At 38.1% G+C, this 22,778-nt stretch overlaps 1 protein-coding gene across 2 annotated transcripts in view; it reads left to right on the forward strand.

Annotated features, from left to right (window-relative positions):
* The window catches only part of ACER3 (alkaline ceramidase 3), a 56,304-nt gene extending 35,599 nt beyond the window's left edge, over positions 1 to 20,705 (forward strand). The window contains exons 7-12 of one of the 2 annotated variants that reach the window (XR_008429357.1): positions 6,456 to 6,514; positions 9,943 to 10,044; positions 12,435 to 12,539; positions 13,956 to 14,001; positions 14,511 to 17,684; positions 18,198 to 20,705. Coding sequence is in view for 1 of the 2 variants with exons in the window: in XM_053935391.1 (XP_053791366.1) it covers positions 6,456 to 6,514; positions 9,943 to 10,044; positions 12,435 to 12,539; positions 13,956 to 14,001; positions 14,511 to 14,564 (366 nt within the window). In the remaining variant the exon portion in view is untranslated. Of the gene's footprint in view, positions 1 to 6,455; positions 6,515 to 9,942; positions 10,045 to 12,434; positions 12,540 to 13,955; positions 14,002 to 14,510 lie in introns of both variants that reach the window. The other variant, XM_053935391.1, reaches the window with a different exon arrangement.
* Positions 20,706 to 22,778: the final 2,073 nt, after the last annotated feature.

A 22,778-nucleotide genomic window follows, 5' to 3' on the forward strand; every position in this document is an offset into this window, starting at 1 on the left:
TATTTTTTCACAGTCTATGCCAAATATGTAGTAAATCCTGAGGAAATATTTCCCTGACTGCACAACTAAACAAGGTTTTTTCCTTGATACTTATACATTATTTTATTATTTAAATTATTAAATTAAATTTAAATGTGCATTTAAAAAAGTTAAATAATTTCTGTAAGCATTTTCAAGCTGCTTTTCAAGTCACTTAGACTTGAAATAAAATTAAATATGTTAATGTAATCATAGTTTAAATCACAATCTTTCTGATTGGGTTAGAAAGTAGCATCAGGAGATAAAGCAGTATTTGGTTCCTCTAGGTGTTTGTCTATGATAATTTTAAGTTGTCAGCCTTGGAAAAAGAGGAAGAACTACAAGGATAACTTTTTATTGTTCATTGGTTCATTGTTGCAGTATGGATTGTGAGTTTTTTGGGGTTTTTTTCCCTCTGGAAGAAAGCCAGTAAGAATGGAAAAAAGGAACGTATTATATTTAGCAACCAAGATCCAGTCCTCATTTTTCCCCAAATTACTTTCTGTTTGTTTTTCCAATTTAGGCTCATAAATTGCCAGCTGCCAGCAGGGCACAGAGGTGATTTCAGTTTGTTATCCATGGCACAGTAGCAATAGAGACCAACTTCTTTTTCTGCATCCACATATTAAGGGAGATCTTTAAGTATTTTAGTGCTTCAACTGTAGGAGGAATGAGATGCGTGTTTTGGGCGGTTGGAGGTAGCACATCATTAGAAAGAAAAAAACAATTCCTGTTTGACAAGTGGTCTAGTATTTTTTGCCACGTCATCAATTAAATAAAATATATTAATGGCCTTTACAGGCATATATTGTCTTGTTTATGTTCAAATATCTCAGGTTAGAGTACTACTAGTCCTAATTTTCAAGGTGCTAAACAACCTTAGTTCCCAGCTGCCTGGTTGTTTTTAAGGCAGATCATTGTCACAGAAAACAGCTGTGCCTCTCCCCTCTTTTCCATCTGGCACACAAATTTATTTTCTGATGTGAATTTGATTGGGGAACTCAACAGGTTAAAACTCTCCTCGGAATTAATTTTAAATCAGATTAGTTCTTTATCCCTGTTTGCCACATGTATACAAGGAAAGGGGCAGGAGAAGAATGGCTGCTAGTGTGAAATGATCCACAGACATACAGAGAGAGCCCTGGAAGTAGAAGTAGTTACTCTGGAAGTTAAACTTTCAACTCAAGTCTTACATGTAGCCTTCTTCCTAATATGATGAGGTCTAGGAACCTGTCACATACTAAGCAACATGTTCCATCCTGATGAGGTTGCTTGCTGCATGCCATATCTGATCACTTGGAGTGATCAAAACTCTCGTTCGGCTAGTGGGCCAAGCTATGTGAATAGGGAAATAGTTCTAAAAACCTTTTTATTTGCGTGATGGTTTGAGGCAAATTTTAACAAATAGTTAAAAGATTAATGGAAAACTAGATTAAATAGCTGTTTCTTCTACATTAGGAAATGTGATGTAAAAAAACCAGGCATTCTAGAATGTTCTTGTAGTGTCCCATGAGAAACCAAGCCAGCTAAAGGAATAGATCAGTAGGAGAGTTGCAAATAGGGTAAGGTAGTGACTAGTGAAAAATGACTGAAGGAGATTATGAAAAAGCCTGGATTTTCTTAGAATCAGTCATGGAACTGTTTTGTTTGGTTGGTTTGTTTTTTTAACAACCTGTAGCAGGAAAAAGAAGAGTGTACTGCTGGTATTTGTGATGATACAAAGTTCACTGAGTACTGGGGAAAATGAAGCAATAACTGGGATACCTGGGGGACAACGATGAGGACTGATTCAAAATGGAGGACAAATGGACAAATACAAGCTATTCTTGTTCCAAACTGTTCACAGATCACCAAAGGAGGGGAGGGAGTGCCTGGATGTGTTCACTGTTTACAGCATAACAGCTTACCCAGAGATTTTTTTTTTTGCTTTTGGTAGATGTAAAATACAAGTATCTTATAATACAAGTATTGGATTTACTTCTTCTGGTGACTTTGTGTAAGAGGAAGAAAGTAAACATGGCAGGAAAAGGCATTTCATTTGCCTTAATTAAAAAAAAATATATATATATTTTTAATAGAGGTATTTTAAATATACAAGTGCAAGGAAGAAGGTGAAATCAAGATGAAACGTGTAGGAGTATGGAAGTACGTAAGGGAGCCTGAAACTGCATGAAGAATATATTGTGTCTGGGCACAACCTGTTCAGACTTGAAGGATTCACCATTTTGGGGAATCTGTGTGTACCCACTGGATATCTTACAGTTCTCCAGAGTTCCTCCTGCTGCTAAGGCAATAGTTAATAATTAGCTTGTGGCTAATATATTGTGCCTTTTGGTGGAATGTGTTCTTACTTTCTGTACGTTCAGGTTCCCCAGTATTCTGTTCAAAATAACCTTTTCAGGCATGTCTTTACCACAGAGCTTTTTCTGTCTGTCATTGTCCTGCTGATGAGCACATATAAAACTAACTTGAGTGACATTTCACTCTTACACAGTCTTGTGGGGTGTCTTCCTAAGCAAGTACAGCCTTCATTCTGGCTGGTGCTTCTACCTGCACAGTAGCTTAGGGAATGAGGAAGGATATTCTGACTCTCCAAAGGTTCAGCTCTACAAGTTGTTGGAGGGGAAGCTTGACTTTCTGTGGCAGACAGTGTACCAGAAGTTCTACAGCAGCAGTGACTTGTGTGTCATTTTGCTATCACATACATACATCTAAACAGGACCAAACCCAGTGAATCTGAGTTAGTTAATTCGGGAGCTGTCGAGGCAGCCTGTGGTACTACACAGTTGTAACTATGCTGAGTTTCTTGGTGTTTCAGTGTCATCTTGGGGTTGTCCTTCCTTTTTCTCTCAGCTCAGATTTCTTCTCCAGAAATCCAAGCCCATGTAGAATTCAGTTTTCTTTGTTGCAAATTGCAAATACAACTTCCACATTAAAGTATTTAAGTAACTATCTTTTAATAGCTGGTTAGAGTATTAGATAAGCTGGTTGCCAAGAACCCAAAATCTCTCAGTACAGTGCCCAATGTGTATACTAGTATTTGAAGCTGATAAATTGACTTTATTAACTAAAGATGGGTAGAAAGCCAGGAGCAGAGGAAACAGAGAAGTGGAAATAGCAGGCTATTGCTGCTTTCTGTACTAGAAGGGTAGATGAAGAGCCAGTTTTTTATGCTCCCCCTCTCAGTATGGAGTACCAGCCTTGCTTCTAACTTACGTAAGTGAATTTATGTATGATTTGCTTAATTGCCTCCACATTAAAAATGCTGCCAGACATGGATCCCATGCTTACTTCCCATTTGTGAATTAGGAAGTTCTTCATATTTCACCTTCTTATGAGGTAATCCACTCTGTCTTCATCAGACTTTGGGTTTTTCCCTCAATTGCAACGATACCTCCAAAGCTGAGATAAGCAGAGCTTTATTTGCATCTGAAACAGCAAAGAGGGAACTGTCTAGTAACAGAGGATTGAGATTGTGATCTTTCCTTTTGTTTCAATTGCAGTAAAATGATGTTCTTTGGCTTACAGTTTAAAGGTGGTGTGAGACAAAATAGCAGAAAACTTGCTTGGGCTGTCATCTGTCACTTAAATGATGTCTTAGTTAAAGAAAAGAAGGACAAAGGAAGTTAAAAGAATGGGAAAATTTGAGCTAATTTGAAGAAGGCAGATTTTTCTTTTTTTATATAATATTGGACTTTGTCCTTCTCTAGATGGATGGGTAATACCTAACAAAGTTTTACCATAATAAAAATAGTAAAGCCATGGATGGTAAACGAGATAAAGTAAGCACTGCTGCTTGACATTTGAACTAAGTTGTGCAGTTTGGTATGTAGCCCTCTAAGTAAGAAAGAGCTGAGGGAGGTGAGCAGGTACAGTCTCTGTATATCACATCAGCAGCTCCTGGGTGCTCACCTTCAGCAAGGAGGATTGGAGCATGCAGAGCAGAACAGTTTGTTGTTCCGGCTTTCACAGGCTTTTGAACACAAATGTGTTTTACTGCTAACAACCTGTTTGGGTGGGGAAGCAGAAAAGGCAAGAAATTGAAGTGTCAACGATGGGCATATTTTTCTTCAGTCACTTCAAGGTTCTCTTCCTTTTTTTTCCCCCCTTCCTTCCTCCATTAATACTCTCTTCTTCTACAAGCCATTAACTCAGCAGGAAATATCAAGCTAGAACCTCTGCAAACAAAGCTTTTCTTAGCTTTTGCTCTTTCCTGCTTTTAACAACCGCTGAAAAAGGTAACATTGTACCTGGGCTTTGGGCTGCCTGTAAGATCTGTTTCTCTAGGCAGAGTCTGACACTATCGAACTCCCTGTACAAAGAATCCAAAAGCAATTTGTGTACAGGCGTAAGGGTGGTCACAACCCCTAATGTGCATGACAGAAATTGCTCTTAATGGATAGGTTTTTCCCATATCTCTACTGCAAATGAGTATTTTAGTGATGGAAATTTTAAGAAGAAGATCAGCAAATCAAACTGTAATTTGGATCCTGGAGGAGCCTTTCTATGAATACCATCCCTCTCTTAGAATAAATTGCTGAATTTTATTAGAAAAAAAATGGAAAGGGCTGTTTTAAATGAGGCTGATACTGGTGGGATCTTTTTAGCCAAAATGTCAGTAATGAAAAATTGTACCAGCAAGCAGCAACCAAGCACACCTGAGCACTCCCCTTCCTACCCTTACCTTGAGACTGATAAGCACTTGATACTCAGGCTATGTCTAGCAGGTTGTATTGGTTTTCTTTTTTTCCTGGTTTACATGCTGTACCCCAACAAGGGGACTGGAAATAACTAACAGCTTTGTATAAATTATAAGGCAGAACCAATTAGCCTTGCAAATACTTTTGCTTTGTTTAGTTCTACAGAGCAGAACATACAGTAGTAGTAGCTTATTTACTGAAGTTCTTTAATCTTGTTCTGAATGCAAATGAAGAGCTGCTGTGCTGACTGACTTTGAATAGTCAGTATTGGAGCTCACTTCTACCTGTTGTTAGACATAAGGGCTCTCTGTTTTGTCCTGTATACGTGCCCTGATAATACAGTGTGTGCTACTAACCTCATCCTTTAAGCTAAAGGGAGTTTGCAAATTTGCTTTTACGGACTTTTGGAAGGAAGGTTTCACTTTGCATTATTACAGTAACCTGTTTTATGTGAGATGACTAGACATGCTTTCAGGATAGTAGGATCTGAATGCCCCAGTTACAGCAGAGTAAGAGGCAGTCCCTGTCTCAAAGACAATCAAAAAAAGGAGGGGTATGAGGAGGTCACTAGAACATGGTAAGGACATCCGTTTGTATGCACACTTATTTCTGTGAGGTTTAGTGGCTTTTGAAAAAAGACAGCAAAGGTTTATAATTTTTCTGTTTCATGTTAAACAAAGGCAGAATTAGATAGTAGCTAGAAACAAGATGAGAAAGTTAAGTCAGTGAACAAGGAAGAAAAAATACTGGGAGGCCTGTGGGCCACGGGAGAGAGGCAAAAAGAGCAAGGCACAGCTGCTTGGAACAAACTGCCTTTTGGCAGGGGGAAACCAGTGTCCAGAATAAAAAATATAGAAAGTAATTGAATGTCACCAGTGTCTAAAAATCCTCCCTGCTGCAGTGACTTCTGCACTACTCTCAGGCATGATTGGCCACATTTTTTCTCTTCTTTAATCTGCACATCTTGGAGGTGGTGTTACATGGATTTTAAGTTTGTGAATTAAAAAAAAGAGAGTGATTTAAAGATCACTCTTTAAAAGATCACTCTTTTGCCTTTTAGAAGGCAAAAAATAAATTATTACTTTGACTTTTTATAAGTCAGGTGATTGCATTCAAATTCATCAAGCCTACAGTGAGTCAGATTTTGCTCTTGGATCTTTTCAGACTGTGCAGCCTTCCCACTATATAATTAGATTGAATCCAAATAATTTGTAATAGTTGTTTGAAATGCTTCCTGGAAAGTTTTTCCCAATAGTGATGCTCAATGTGGGAATAGCGCATAGTCTGTTCTGGTATTTGCTTTCAAGAAAACATATTAATCAAGTATCAATGAAAGAACCATAGCTTTCAAAAACAGCTTTAGCTGATGCTTGTACAATCCTGGGCTAAAATGCACAGAGAGAAGAGATAATTGGGGTTAGTTACTGTTTTTTATTTCAGGATGCTTTCTGAGTGCCATCTAGTGTTTGCTTTCTGATTCAGAACAGTAGAACATTGGTTTTACACAACTGATGTTTCCTGTAATTGTATAAAGGACATGCTTTATAATCATAGTTTTATTCAAAGCTTTAACAGAAGGCTTTCTGGAGATGAAGTTAGAAGGAATGCTATTTTCCTGAGACATAAAAATAAAATAAAAAAAAACAAACAGAAGTTACAAAAGATTTTTACTCCTGTAGTATTTTATATGATCACTTGAACCCAACTGCTGAATTTTATCTCTTTTTTTATTTTCAGATCATGTATGGAACACTAGTTTCCATCATAGTTCTAAGATCTGTTTATATAGTATTATGGTAAGTAACCATTTAATTCAGCATTGTAAGTTACAACATAACATTTGCAGTTTTGGGGTTTTTTTTTGGTCTGCCTAGCATAAGAAATTGGCAATGGGAGAATTTCTTTAACTAGCTACATAATGTTAGCCCTGGGCTCCCCTGGGTTGAAAGGGATTAGCTCATCACCTTGTACTTTTTTGAAGCCACTGGGATAACATTAAACTAAACTGAGATTTCTACATTTATGATCAGTGTTTACTGTCAGGTGTTCTGCTGGTGGCTTCAGCTGTTAGACTGGGATTTAAACAGAAATGGAGTTTGTCTTCATGTTGCTGGGTAGTGTGAAATCTGTTGCTAGTGTCGAAACTCTAATGATAATACTGGGAGAGTGCTAAGAGTAAGACTGCAGAGTGGAATCATCACTTAGTAATTTCCTTTCCTCTTCCCTGCTCAAGTATTCAAAAAATAATAACATATGATAGTTTTTCTTACAGATTTGATGGATAAAGTTAGGCATAATGCTATGGAAATGGAAATTAAAACTGTAACAAACAAAAGGTATTAAAAGCTCTAGTAGGAGACATTGAGAAGCATTACAATCATTAGAGCACAGACTTGGTAGGTAAAAGGGAGGAAAATGGAATTTAATCAGTATTGGAGTAAACACATACCTTTAGCTCTCAGAGGCTCAGTTGGTTGCCCACTTCTGTCTATCTCCTGTGAATATTTGGAGTTCTCATGCCTTTGGGGATTGCTTCTGAAAAGAACTTATTTCTTTCTTCTGTCATCATTTTAAATGTGCTTTTTGTCAAACTTTGATTCAAGTTCCACATGTGTCTGTTCAGGAACACCAGGAAGAATTTAACAAAATGTGAATTTGAAGTATTATAGAATCCTTGAATTATTTGAATTATTGAATTATAGAATCCTATAGAATTATTTGAAGTATTATAGAATATTCTGAGTTGGAAGAGACCCACAAGGATCGAGTACATTCATTGAATCACCTTCCAATTGCCATTTCAGTTCACGTGGTTTGGCTTTCCCCAAGGAATTCCCACAGACCAAGTGCAAATGTTCACAGACTTTTTTATTAAGCAAGAACTTAAAACTGATAGTGTGTTGCAGCTTCAGAAACAATCGTCAATTTAAAGGCACTTTTTAAACCTATGGACTGGAAATTTTAATCCTCGCCTAGAGATCATAAGTGACACTATGTTAATTCACCTCCAAAGGGAACTAAACTGAATCAAATTGAAGTCATTTTAGTTTTGTTCTTAGTCAAGGATTTAAGACAGTTCTAGTCTTTTAGATTAAATTTCTTTTTGTCTATGTAGACAGACTCTTGGGCCTGCTATTTTTCTACTTCTGCAAATTCCACACAGTTATGCATTTTCATTATTTCTGAAGCATTTCATAGTCTTCTGTCTTTATCAATAACATCACCACCTTCCCTCCCAAAGTATCATTGATTATTTTGCTCCAGCAAAGTCTGTCTCTGAAGTCCCACCTACTTTTTCACTTCAGTTTTAAGAGGCTTGGAGTGTATATTCTTAATTAGCTTGATCACTTCATTGCATCAGAGCCCTACAAAGACTTCTTTCCCCTGTTGGTGTTACTATGCAAACTGGGTAGAAAGTTGGGATGGGAAGAGAAGTACGTTTAAACTACTTCTAAATTTTAACTAAACTACTACTAATTTTAAATTAGTTCTGCTAGAGAACCTCTGCCAACCTGAAGAAGGTACCCTTTCTTTTCTCTAAAATTTGTCCCCAAGCACAATTTTGGGTTTGTTTTCTCTGCATGGCTAGAACATACTCCTGTATATCCATCAGCAGTGAATATTTCCATCACTTGGCCAAGCCTTTTCCAGCTTATATACTGACCCTGATTTCTGCTTGTTTTTTGTTACTTCACTTCCTATCACTCACATTTCTTAGTGTGAACCTTGAAGTCACTCTGAGATTAGAGTGAAAATTCCAAAGAACAGCATGTTATTCCTTCCAGGCTACTACCTCATCCTATCCTCACCAGTTGTTCCTCTTCCTGCCTCTTTCCCCAATACTTTTCATCTCTTTCTTAGTTATGTTTCCTCCCAAGATTACAACTGGGCAAATGTTGTTCTCTGTTCACAAAGCATGTTCCCTTTTAATAGGTGATGCCAGTTGATTCCTTCACAAAACACCACTGTTTATTCCTCAATAATTCCAGCTATAATTACCTAATTACCAGCATGTTTAATATACCATTTAGTGCTCTGTCATGTCATGATCTTGCTTATGTCTCTGGAGCACTGAGGGGGTAATATTACAATGTAGTCTTTGCCATGTACTGCATGGTGCTCCACACATTTATTAGACTAAACAAATAATAATTTTGCTAGTTTATATTGACAGTCAATTTGTGAATATGTACAACTTGTATCTGCTTAGAGCTTCTTCCACAGGGCAGGCTACTTGTTGTGTTTTGCACATTTTGGTTCCCAGTGTTCACAGCTCTGAAATGTGCTGTAACACACACAGTGGAGGAAAAGGCAGCTCAAGAATGTGTTTTAACCCAGAATCTCAACTGTGCGTTAATAATGTTTAAAAATAACTTGAACTGTATTTCATGGTAACCTTTCAGGGTTGGATTCGGTTTTGCTCTTAGACTTGTCTTATTGGTAGGAAAGGAGCCTTCCATGTAGGAAGTTTACAATTTCATGGTCCAACCTGAATGTAGCTAGGGACAGTAAATTTATTAATGATGCACTTTCTTGCATCTGATTATTCAGTGTGTTTTCCATATCTTAAAGAATATTTTTTTTCTGCCAAAATTAAATTGACATTTTTCTATTCCCAGTACCATTCAACTCAAAGATGAACATAAAAGTACTGGGGTTTAATACCATTCATTTGGTTAGTTGTTGGTCATGGTGGTCTACATTTACAAAAGAGTAATTTTGAAAGACCATATTTATACAAATTCCCTAATATAGAGATATCTCTTGGCAAAGACCCTCTTCTTTTGGGAAAGAGAGTCTTACTTGGTAACAGGGCTTTTTTTTTTTTTCTTTTTTCTTTCTCTTTCTTTTTTTTTTTTTTTTTTTTTTTAATAAAAGAACATACACGAGACTGAAGAATTAGTACCTTTTAGCCAACTTTAGTTTTCCCACTTTTTGGTTTCACTCAGAGAGTGCAGTATTTAGGAAAACAATTATAGTTATAGAAGTAAAAGAACAGTCTTAGGGAATATGAGATCAGGAGAGAGGAGTAAAATACAATATTTAAACAGATGAAATTTGAAGTTGGTATTTGTTTCTTTTGAGGGAAAAACCAAATTAATAAAGAATTTTATTTACATATAACAGCATTTCTGTATTTACACATATTCAGTGTAGTATATAGTAGTATATTTCTGTATTTTAAAGCATTCTGAACTAAACTTTCCATTATTTCCCTCCATAGGGTATACCCATGGCTTAGAGGTCTAGGCTATACATCTTTAACTGTATTTTTAATGGGATTTTTTCTCTGGAATGTGGACAACATTTTCTGTGATAAGTTGAGGTGAGTTTTTTCACTTGTCTGGATAGCTCTTAATAGCCTTTAAGTATAAAGACTGGATTATTTCTGAGGTGCATATTCAAGTCCATCTCATTGTATGTATGGTATGCTGCCTACAAAACATCCATGAGATTTTATGCAGATTGCTCATGACTAGAGTCAGCACTCAACAGGGGTTTTTAAATTTCTTTTAACCATTTATAGATTTGTTTTGTTATTTCTCTTTTAACTTCAAATTAAATTGAGAGAAGTAATGTTATGTAATTTTGAGGACCTGTGGCTGACTAAAGCTACACTTGATTTCATCTGAATGTGTTTTTATCCTGCTCGTTTGGTTGGGGTTTTTTTCCCTGCTCTTCCATTTCCTACGAAAATAAAAAATGGTAGTTCTGCATGTTAAAGAAGACATGCAGAACTATTGCTACTACTGTTAAAGAATTACCTATTTCAATATCCATGTTACCAATAAACAGCACTTAGTTGCAATTCATGTGTTGTTCAGCAAGCTGGAGGAGATGGAAAGGTTAATTCCAGCATCAAGAAAAATACATTTTTGACAATTTGAATCACTGTTATGCCATGGAGTCTGTGTTGTACAGAATTGTCCTAGTAGGCTGGTTTGTCAGAGCCAAATAACAGTGTGCTATGAAGAAGTCTGAAGTTTTCCATCTCTTCTGGCTCTTCAATCCCTGTGCTAGGTTAAGCCAATTGAAAGTTAATTCCAACAGAGTATTTGTGAAACTTTTTTAAAATTAATATAATACATGATCTTCATCCCTGGGAGCACTTGATACAGATGGGATAGAGTAATTATTTGGCAGCACAAGTGGCCTGGGTTTACAGTTACTTTGCAAATATTGGCATCAGGGTTGATTTTTGCAGCTGCTTCACATCACTGGTGAGATCACAACCCTCAATTCACCAAACCTGCTGAGCTGCTGTGGGTCCATGGGGCTTTTGAACTGTTTTCTAGACCCAAAAATGACACCAGCTGCTGAGGCACTTTTTTCCATCCTCATTTCATAAGGGGAAAAAATGTTAGTGTCTTTCCTGTAATGCTTGTGTGGTTATGGTGCTAGAAAAAAAATATGCTTGTTTACTAGCTTTAATCAGACATCTGCAGAGCCTTGGATTTATCCAGGAGGTATTATAATTTGAACCTTTGGAGAAAATACATTTGAATAGATTGAAATTCTTTATTCTCTGAATGTCGAACTTGTGAATCATCCACCTACCTGTTCTGTTTAGTTTTAAAGTTCAAAACTGGGTTTTGTTTCAGGGTTTTTTGTTCTATATTTCAGTAAATCTACAGCTTATTAAAAAAAAAAAAAAAAGAAACAAAATAACAAAAAGTGTAGCACTCAGTTTCTCTTATTGGAACTACACAATTTGAATTTGAGCTTTGAAATTTCCTACCATCCAAAGGCTCAAAGGTTGTGCTGGGCTGCCAGGCTGCACGTTACACTGTGTCATTGCTGGGCTGACTCAGTTGGAGCTTTGTGCTAATATTTGTGACTGAACAGCTTTGGACCAAGCACTGTAATACCAAGCAGTAAGGACTTATTACAGGAGCTGCAGATTTTTCTTCCTTAACACATGCAATGGTTGTTTCCCATTTTTTACTTTGACAAGTGAAATTAAAGTGAAAAAAAAAAGACCAGCAGATGAAAACAGTTTCTCCACCATCAACAAAAATAGGCATTATCTGCAGAAGCCTAGTGAGCAGGAGAAATAAGAGCAATGTAGCTCCTTTTCTTCATTTCTTTATCTCCATCACTTAGCCCCTTCCCAAGTTGCTCATACCCCATAACTACAAAATGCAAAGCATGTTCGTGGAGTATTTCAGACCCTCTACTTTAATTGCTTCCTCACTAAACACCCATTTTGTCCCTGTTTTAGAGTCCAACAGAGAAAGGCAAGTTGAGCTTCCATGGACCTGCAGAATAGGTGGTGTGATTGCCAGATTTAAAGTGATGATGTCTGATAAATCTCATTTTCTCTCTTGGACCTTAAACTCAACATTTCATCCTATCGACAGTAGTTTGCAGGGTTTTGGGGAGGAGAATGGTAGAATTCATTTGGGACTGTGGGATGCCATAAATATATTCCCTGAAATTTGAGTCCAGAAGTAATTGGTCACTCATCATATGAAGAAATATCTGTTTTCTTTAAATGTATAAGAAAGTCAGTTTGCTGATATTTCTTTGTACTGGCAGTATAAACTATAACTGCTACTCCTCACCTGCTGAAAGCCTGACTTCATGAAGCCTCACCTGTCCAGCACATGCCTGAGATATGGAAACAATAATATGTGATCTGATAATCCAGCATTGTGATTTGAGATTGCTTAGCTGGGAAAAAATATTCCATTGCATGATATTTCTTTCTTTCAGAGCATTACGAGAGAAGATGCCTCCCGTGGTGGGAGCTGTAACACAGTTTCATGCATGGTGGCATATTCTCACAGGCCTGGGTTCTTACCTTCATATCCTGCTCAGGTAGGAAATGTTTTCTAAACTGGATGTTCACAGAGATCTTATGAGTTTTCTCAGGTTCAGATGTACTTCAGAATGTTGTACCATCCAGAAGAGCAGGAAAATGACTTACTAAACTGGTGTGTGGTTTTCTTTCTTCTTTGTAACTGATGTAAAAACTCTCTAAAACTAATCTATATTTTTCAAAATGTAATCATTAGTCTTTAAATAGTCATGGTTCTTCAAGAAAATTTAATTCAGAAATGGGAACCCCGTGGCAGTTAAACCAAAACTATTTGAGAGTATATTAATTTCAGAATGTAAGCCATTAATACTTGCCTGTTCCTGAGCAGCAATCCTGAAGTACTTAAACATGTTTAAATTTAGGAGCTTAACAAATCTTTTGATAGGCACTGTCGCTCCTGAAAACCAGCAGGCATCCTGCTGTAGTGCAGAAAGGTGATGGCTAAAGTAGTTGCAGAGGAGCTGTTCCCAAAAGGGCCGGGTATTAGTTTGAGGAAGAGACTTAAACAAGAATGTAAATTAGCAAGTCTGGAGCCAGCAGATTTTTGTCTTATTTTTGCTCTGTACCACCATCTAGTGGAACCAGACGCAAGAATAGAATACAAGCTGAAATCTGAAGAATTTCTGCAGTTTGTTCATCATCTAATGAATTCATATTTTACCACTTAACCCATAACAAAGAGAATGTCTGTCTTATGTTTATATCCTATGCAGTCAAGAACTTGCTTATATATTACTTTTTCTACATCTAACATGGTATTCACCTTTCTTGTCAGATGTTAAAATACCTAATAAAGGAAAAATGCAAGGAAAATAAGTACATTTCCATTAGATGATCTGATAGCTCATCGTTACATTTATGCGTATATATATGCAAACATATTTACTAACACATATGTAAATGTAGATATACATAGAAACATGGGTATATGGAAAACAGTTGCTCCGTTTTGGTTTACAGGTTGTCTGCTACCCTAAAGAGCTTGGGGTAATTTTTTTAAAGAAAATTCCTTGCAGGAAGCAAGCATAGGCAAGGTTTTCCAACATGCCACAAAGTGGCATTACTACTTAAAAAAGTGTGAGGTTGTTCACAGGAAAAGATCTACTGAGAGGAGAAAGCGTGTAAGAACAAAAATAAGATATAGAATCAAGCTATGCTGCTTTTGCCCCCCTTTAACATCTGCTATATTTTGTGGTACACTGATAGGGTAACTTATTTTGTTGATTAGTCTACTACAGGGGGATTTACTGGAAGTTAACGTCTCCTATATTGACTAAATCTAGGCAGAATGGGTAGCTTTGTAATCACAGAAACAATTCTTCTATAGTTGGAATATAGAACTGGGATCAGGACATCCTTATTTTATATGCTGTCTTATAATTGAAATTTTAAGCATACTTTTTCCTTCTCCTTAGTTTATATACAAGGACACTTTTCCTGAAACACAGGCCAAAGGTGAAGGTAAGAAAGCAGTATTTTGTATTTATTAATGTATATTTGGATATCTTGTGCTTTGAACTGTTGGTGGGGCTCAGTAATTATGCCTGTTAGGGTACTGTCTGTGACTTCTGCTTACATCCCAAGGAATGCAGTTGAAATTTTCTTAGAATCACCGAATGGTTTGGGGTGGAAGGGACCTCAATGATTATCTAGTTTCAACCCCCCTGCCATGGGAAGGACACTTTCCACTAAATTAGGCTACTCAGAGCCCCCAGGTTACTCTAACCTGGCCTTAAATATTTCCAGGGGTGGGACATCCACAACTTCTCTAGGCAACCTGTGCCAGTGTTCCAACACCCTCAAAGTAAAGAATTTCTTCTTAATATCCAATCTGAATTTACTCTCTTTCATTTTAAAGTGCTTCCCCTTTCATCCTATCATTAGATTAGGTTTAATAGTGTTTGGTTTCTGTTCCAAGAAACATAATATTCCAAGGAATCTTTCCCCTATTCCTATTTTTCTTTTGGCAGTTTGTTTTTGGAATATGGCCTGTTCTTCTTGTGGAGCCACCCAAGAACCTTTGACAGAGCCCTGGGCAGCCACACGCGATCACCTGGCCTGGCTGAATTAAGCATTTCAACAGTTACTCTGGCTGAAGTGTCAAAATTATGGATCAATCCAAGTACCATTGCTATTAAAGGACTTCTCTGTGCTACGAGGCCAGTCGGCCGGAACAGAGCAAAGAGCTGGCACACTAGGGAAATAGCACTTAGTACAGCTTTATTTTAAGTTGTTAAAACAAAGATTAAGACACAAGGATTTTATGTATATATTGTATAGCTGATGATATTGAGGTAATATTTCGTGCTGGTCACAAAAAACTAACCATTTTTGAAGTGGATTGCATACGTTTTTTCATTCAGTTTTTGTTCTTTCTGTGGTCTAAACTAATATTAGTAACTGAATGACAAAACTAGGCCATTGATGGCCAAGCTAAGCATCTGTGTGGCCTATAGTGAACTGAATGCTTAACCCAAACTACTTTAACCTTGCACTTTTATACAATTAATGAAGTATGTAATGGTTGATTTAGGCCTTTATTCTACCTTGCTTTTCCACAGCCTCCTTTGCAATTTATATTTTAAGCAAAATGGTTGGGATACCTGTGCCATTTAGCTCATTTAGTACCAAGCGTCCATTTTCTCTTTAGTCCAACTGAGAGGTTCATCATGGAGGATGTTCCAAAGTGTGACCAGCAGAAGACACTGAAATGGTGAAGCTTTATAGGTGTTCCTATTTGTGTCTGGGAGCTCAGTTCCTAATTTTTTTGACCAGTGATTTATCGCAAAACTGTGGAGTGACTGTAGAATCATAAGAAACACTCTTTTTAAATTTTTTGTAATTGTTATTTACATACCTAACTATTCTATCCCTTTCTTTAACTCTCCATTTCCCATTCATACTACAGATTGACAAACACCTTAGATGTGCTCTAGTTCAGCTTTGAATTAATCTTTCTCTTACTTTACAAGTCTTAAATATTGGTGTGACTTTCAGAAGCATCTTATTCAGAAACTTTGAAGGAGGAGTAAAGAACAAGACTGAGGCTGAGGATATGCCCAGATACAAGGGGCAGTGCTTTGCTTGCTTTTAATCTATCACCTGCTTGGTCTGTGAGAAAGCTGATCACCTTTTAAAACCAGACTTAGGGGATTAATGAGGGAGACAAACCCTGTTTTCTGCAATTTTTATCTACCCAACTGATGAAAGTTAATAAGTAAATTTAAAGAAAATATTAAACCAACACAGTTTTTCAAAATATACCTCATATGTAGGCTGTGGTTTTGATGCTTTTGATTTTGGGGCAACAGAGTCTCTGTGCCTACTTGCTGCCATTCTATGCAATTTTTGTCTGCTTTTGATGCTCTGAGGGATTTATCCTTGTTGCCATGAAGAAAAAAAAGGGAAACGCTCAGACTGATCCAGAATCCCATTTTGTACTGATTTACAACATGCTCACAGCAGCAAAGCATGGTAATGTAGCTGTAAAGCTGTCTCCCAGGTCTCAGAGTCCTGACTATTGAACAATCAGTGCTGCCTAAAATGGTCTCCTCCCTTTTCACTGTTTGCAGTTTCTCTGCATCTTTCACATCCATCAGTAACTGATGTGAACCTCCATATAAAAATTTGGCTTCTGTTATGTGACAACCTTGGACCCTTGAGATCAAATAACCCCAAACTGCATTGGAAAAAGATACTTAACCTTGCGTGAGTTCAATGAGGTTTAAGCATGTGCTGATAGCAGTGCATTTCAACCTGTACACCCCTATAAAGACACCTAAAGGGTAATATTAGAACAGCTTTGGTATCAGGAGGCTCCAGTTCCATAGACAAGGTCAGCATCTGTGCTGGGAAATTTCAGTGCTCTTCAGACTGAAGGGAGTTAGCATAACTAGCACAGAGGTAGGAAAAAGCTGTTATGGATCAGGTGTCTTTAATTATCCAGAAGACATATTTTTTGTAAAGAGATTTGAGAAGTCTTTCAAAAATGTAGCTTGAAAAATAAGTGCCTGCCTGTTCACCTCCAGGCTTTCTCAAGCATTTTTCTGCACACTGTATCCCATTTTCTTATTTAGTATGTTTACATGTGTTCATAAGTTAGGGAAGGAGTCTCATAAGAGAAGCAGTGCAGCAGCAAGACATATCAACAGTCACTTGTGACATCTGCTAGGTATGATACTATTTTTATGGAAATGGAAAGAAACTTTCTTTTAGTGGCCTTAGTTTTGTTACTGAAGGATTTGGGGGCTCTGTTTAGTTAATTAATTGCAAGAACCAGAGTGTCTTGAAAAGCCACTTTCTTATTGATCAGGCATCTCTACAATGGCATATTTTAAAGAAATTTGTTGAATCTTCTACACATTTGCAACTAGGAAGTCTATGATGCGGGGGGTTCAGATCTTGTTGGATTTGTCAGGATTTTAAAAAAATGGAAAAGCTTATATTTTAATTTTATAGTGCTGTTAGTTTTTCATTTATGTATTGTTTGTTGTTGATTTTTTTCTTTAAAAAAAATGCAAATTGGCTTCTTCTGACATTCCAAATGAGCAAAAACATGCACACTTATACCACCCTGGCAGCAGCCTTTCTTTCAACAGGCTATATTAGACCCTGAGGAATGTAATTCACCTGTGTATCCTTCTTAGCATAAATAATCTAAAATCATGGGTGCTTTGGTTTGACTGCCTTACTGATCTTGTGAGTGATATTGAAAATGACAAGCCAGTTTTAACTGTATGTCACTGAAATTCAGACTGCCTTTTCTAGTGCCTGGAAAGACATACATTCTTACTCCTGTAATGTGTTAAATGTCTGTTAATTGCTTTTTATTTATATTGCTTGTATGACAATGTCAATTTTTTTTTTCTACAGACCTTAGAGCAGTATATCACAAACTTTTCCTGCACTACATCTTAGCAACTCATGTGTGATCCTGTTTTTTGAGTAGGATTCAGACAGCAGCTACTTTAAAGAGATTTCTGGAATTCTCTTTAAAGAGAATTCTGGAAGTCGCTGTCATTTGATATGAATTCTACAGGATGTGTTGGACATACTTGATAACAATGAAATCTTCTATTCCTTAACATCTATGAAGAACCAGGAAATCTGCCACCATACAACCATCAATTTGACACAGATGAGCAGTAAGTAGCTCTGCAGTCCATGAGCTGAAAAATTCTTTCTTGGAAATAAGAGGAAAAACTTCAAAATTACTCTCACTGTACAGATCAAACCCATACCTTATTCTGGGACTTTAGATTTCTTAGATACAGCTCAAGATATGCATACTCCAGTAAGGAGGAATCTCATCTGTGTTTCAGCATCCATCCATGCTGTTGGCTAGCAGTATTAGTTATCTCTAAACTTCATCTTAAAGCTTTTCTGTTAGCACAGGGCTGCTGTGCTGCCCATGAGTGTTTAGAAACTCCCCCCAGTCAGAGCTGGAATATGCAGTGTTACCACTTGCCGGTCTACCTCTGTCATGTATTGTACCATACCTGTGCCCTTAATTACATTTGCCTGAATGTGTGCACATCAGAGCAGCCTGACTTAGACCATGCATCCCCTGGGGGTGGGAACAGTGTTGTATTGATTTGTGGCTGACTCTGTTCACTGCCTGTAAACATTCTCACTTGTTTGGTGTCTGTCACTTACAGCTTCTGCTCATCTGCCCTCTTCTTTGTGCAAGTCTGGCTGCTTTAGAGAGAGATTCGAGTAGGAGGACTTCAATTCAGACAAGTGTAGTGAAATCTTTTGGGAGGGATATAGTAGAAAATATTGCTCTATAATTAGTTTTAATTCTCTTTTAATTGTGTTCTGTGCTGTCTTGCTTGGCTAAAGCTGAATTGTATGATTTGAAATGCAGTTGATTCTTTTCACCATCATGGTTTGCTTCTAACACCTCATTTCAAGCAGCTCAATGTCTTTTTCATTAAACACTTCCATGTGAATCTCAGCAACAGAAAATCCTTCTAATACTACCAGTGTTTCTCACAGTCACTATCACCTTGTTTAATCTGCATTCAAGAATTTCAGTAATACTGTTTTTTAAAACCTGTTTCTCTCTGTGGATATATTACAGCATTTTAATAGCAGGTGGTGAAACAATTCAGTACAGAGGAGCTGTAACAGAGCAGCAATGCTGTTTTCTTTAGTAGACATCAAAATTCAGGAACACACATCCATTTTGGGGGATTGTGTGCCCTGTAATTTAGATTAACATATTCAGGTAAAACTTTCAGTTTACTTAAAACCCCATCTGCACTTTTTAACTGCAAAGTGCTGTTTGACTGTGAGACTTTACCATGAAGACAGATAAATGATGGTGTCTTTATTATACATGAGCAGAGCAAAGCCAGAAGGAGATTATGAAATCTTACATGAAAAGAAAATAACAAAAGATTAAGCACAGAACCCCATAGTATTATGTCAACCACCCTCCTGGTATCTGCACTTTAGATACTTGAATGTTTTCCTATTTATACATTTAACTTTCCATGTTGACTACTGCTCTCTTCACCACAGAAATGATGTAGTTTCTGTTACATTCAGTTCATTGTAGATTACTTAGAGGCTGTTTTATGAGGATGGAACATGACATATGTTTTGAAATGTTTTATACATGAATGAATGCATTTCTGACGTATCTGGAATGTCTTTTGCCAGCTTTGTTTGAGAGTCTGTAACCTAAAGACAGAGAACATTCTATGTAACTATTAAAATTGGGTTTGGGTTTCTTTATTCAGTTTCTCACACACAACTGCCTACCACTGCCAAGTGCCTGATCTCATTGTTACAAGGCTTTTCTGAGAGCTGGGGCTATGTTTTCTTCTGAAATTCTTTGGTAGGTGAGGGTCAATATTTTTTAAAAATCCTCCTTCTGCGGGAATCCCAGCACTATTTTTAGAGGCTTTCCTGTTAGTTATCCAATACATGTCTGCCTCTGACTCAAACTTGAGCCTGGCTACCCACCTTCCTGATGCCATTGCATCTTTCCAGGCTTTGAATGCTGGATGAGGGATTTAACCGTACAGGAGGTGTTTATTTCGGGTTTTGTAGTTCAGTGACAGGCAGTGTGAGGGCACAGCAGCAAGCACTTTATATGGAGCCCCCTTATTGGAGTTCACAGCCAGATGCTCTAAACAGGACTGGGGACAGGGGGATTTGTATGTACAGTTTGAGAGGCAGGTTTAATGCCTGAACCTCTTACTTTACTGCAGAACTCTCCCATTTTACTTCTTGAAAATTTTTAGGTTTGAATAAGTATGTAGTTGTAGATTTAAGAAGAACCAAGTTCAGAGTTAATGGGAGACCCTAAAACAGTGCCTGCAATTTTGTTTTTTTTTTTGCACATGTATCACACACATTGATAAGAGCAGATTGTTAAGATTTTTAAAAATGCAAACATAAAGGGTCTTTTGTTTATTTGTCCACAGGAATAGCTATAAGCACAATCTTAGATTCCTTCTTCTGTCCCCAAAGCTCTGGAACATATATATGTTTCTCCAAAGACAGTGCTGACTAAAATGGCTCATAGCAAGTGATATACCAAAATGTCTTCCACATTAAAGGTGTGGAAGAACTTTGTTTGTGTATCCTACTGTTCCCTGGATTTTGGAAGAGAGGGTTTCAAGCAGCATAAGCAGTAGTTACTCCTTAGACTGAACAGAAACTAGTTTTTCTCTTGATTTTCCAAATTGATGTTGACTGTTTCATGTTGATTGTTGATCTCAGCGTAATGCACAGATAATATTATAGTCTGATCAAACACCATCTGTCCACCTGGAGTGGACATGAAATCTCCTGTTCATTACCTGACCAAACTTTCTAACATTGACACTGAGTTCTAACTTGTGGGTTTCTCTTCCTGAAATTCAGTACATTGTTGCAGATAGATAATAACACTGTGACAGATGAGTAGCAGTTGACTTGTAGAACACAGCTACACTGACAAATGTTTATTGAAAATTTTGATACACCAAACTGATTCTTCCTACCAAACCAGCTGGTAACCAACATTAGGCTTATATGTATCAGCATATCTTGTTTTCCAAAGCACAGTAGCTTTGAAATACTTAATACGTTTCATTTGTTATTCATGCTGCAGTCAAGCACTAATTTGTCTTTATAGTACAAACTATTAAAGAATTTTGTTTTAAATACAACATTTCCCAGGTGGTTCTTGGCGTCTGTGTTGTACAGGGCTTGTTGGTTCATCTGGATGCTGTTCAGTAGATGGGTGGTTGTACATCTTGGCCAGTGGTGTGCAAGCAGAACACCGCTGGATTTATGTGTCCTGCATGGATGGGGAAGCTGCCTGCCTTCAGCCAAGAGCCTCCATGGCAGTAGAGGTCCCCAGTCTTTCTGCCTTGTGCTGGGGCCCTTTGAGCACTGGGCCTTGCTTGGGGGTGTAGTGTTGGCTGTAAACACTGCAGGACCATCTTCCCTTCAAAGGCCTTACCCAGCACACACCAGTTCGAAGGGACTGCAGGGTGGGAGAGGAAAAGGCAGGAGTCAGGTGAACATGCAGGCAGCCCAGAGCGTGCAATTTGCACACCCTTTGCTTCAGCCTTTTCCTATTCCTTTCAGTGAGAGAGGAGGATAATCACTGCAGGGCAGAACATTTCCAAGCAGGAATGTGGACAACCAGGCACTAACCCAGTCAGTGTCATCACACCCCTGCAGCCAGAGTCTGGTAATGATCATAAGGTGTTTTCCCCACTTCTGGCTGCTCTCCCAGGTGCTCAGAGACCCCATTTTCTCCTGCTTATCTCTCTCGAATAGTATGTCTGCAGGGACAACCTGGAGTTAACTATTCAGGAGCCAAGACACAGGGCAGCAAACCTCAGAGCCAGTGGTATAAATGGCAGGGGCAAGCTGTGCCATCTCCCCTCAGTGGTGCTGCATACAGAGGCACATCCAGACTCTGCAGACAAGCGTTGCCAGGACTTTGAGGCTGGGTGAAATCCAGCTTTGCATATTGAGCTTGTGGCTGGTCTAGAGCTGAGTAATACTTTGAAATTTCCCTGGGGATAAAAACATTGTGGTTCTCTCAAAGCCCTCATTCCAAACAGAAAATTGAATTTTGAGCTTGATGAGCTCCCTTTCAAGACTGCCAATTTACCTGCAGCTTTATTAATTTCTCTCTTTCCCCCCATTTCAACTCCCCCCTTGTTTTTTGTTTTTTTTTTGGTTTTGTTTTTTGTTTGTTGTTGTTTTGGTTTGTTGTTTGGTTTTTTTATTCAGCCTGTTCAAAGGCTAAAAGTGAAGGTCTGTACTTGTACCACTTAAATCCCAGTGGCTCTAATCATAGATTTGGCTGTTCATGGTGCTGTATGGAGAGAGTTGCTGCCAGTTAGCAGAGGAGCTGACTATCCAGCCTGGATATTTGTTCCTAGGTTCATGGAGATGGACAAGACAATGGAGTCACTAATGAAGCCATGGTGGCTCTGTCTCTTCTGTGGCTCACTTTTGAGGTATTCTCTCATGAGTCCCTATGGAGACATGGACCATGGTTGTGCTGGCATGGGAGAGGATCAACAGAAGAAGGACAAGGACAAATGTCTGGATTCAAACTTGGTCACCCAAGAGGAGATAATGTGATGAACTCAAGAAGAGGTCCCTTGCACCCTCAGCAGGAACAGAGCTGGGATGTCCTCATTCACCTTTTGTATGTGAGGGACACCATAAAACTCTGTATTTGCCAAGACAGAACTAATGTTGTGTGAAGCACTCTGTGCAATGGATAAAACATGCCAACCTACAAGCAGAAACTTTGTGGATTTACTTTAGACCTATTTTGCAATCACTATAGTTAATTTAGCATCCTGGCTCCTAAACTCCTTTCCAAGGTGAGTCACCCCCAAGCTGGATATCTCACCTGGCTCACATGCAACACCCAAGGCTCTCAGTGCATGACACTTTCCAGCTGCTACAGCAATACAAATAGATACTAAAAACATCCAACCTCATTAATCACCTTCACTCAGACTGACTTTATAATGCATGCAAGAGGCACACACCAACTTAATGAAATTAGCAGTAATTAGTGGCCCTGACACACGTGTAGAGCGAACACAGGGACCAGCTGGAGTGTGTGCAGGTCCTGTGGACCTTGTGCCCATGGCACAGCATCCAGCAACACCCTGGGACATCGAAGGTGCTGATCATCTCTCATCCTGGAGATCAGGTAGGTGAATGCTAATCAACAGCAGCTCACATGATCCCACAGAAATGGA

The sequence above is a fragment of the Vidua chalybeata genome, chromosome 2 (genome assembly GCF_026979565.1).
Source record: "Vidua chalybeata isolate OUT-0048 chromosome 2, bVidCha1 merged haplotype, whole genome shotgun sequence".
NCBI lineage: Eukaryota > Metazoa > Chordata > Aves > Passeriformes > Viduidae > Vidua > Vidua chalybeata.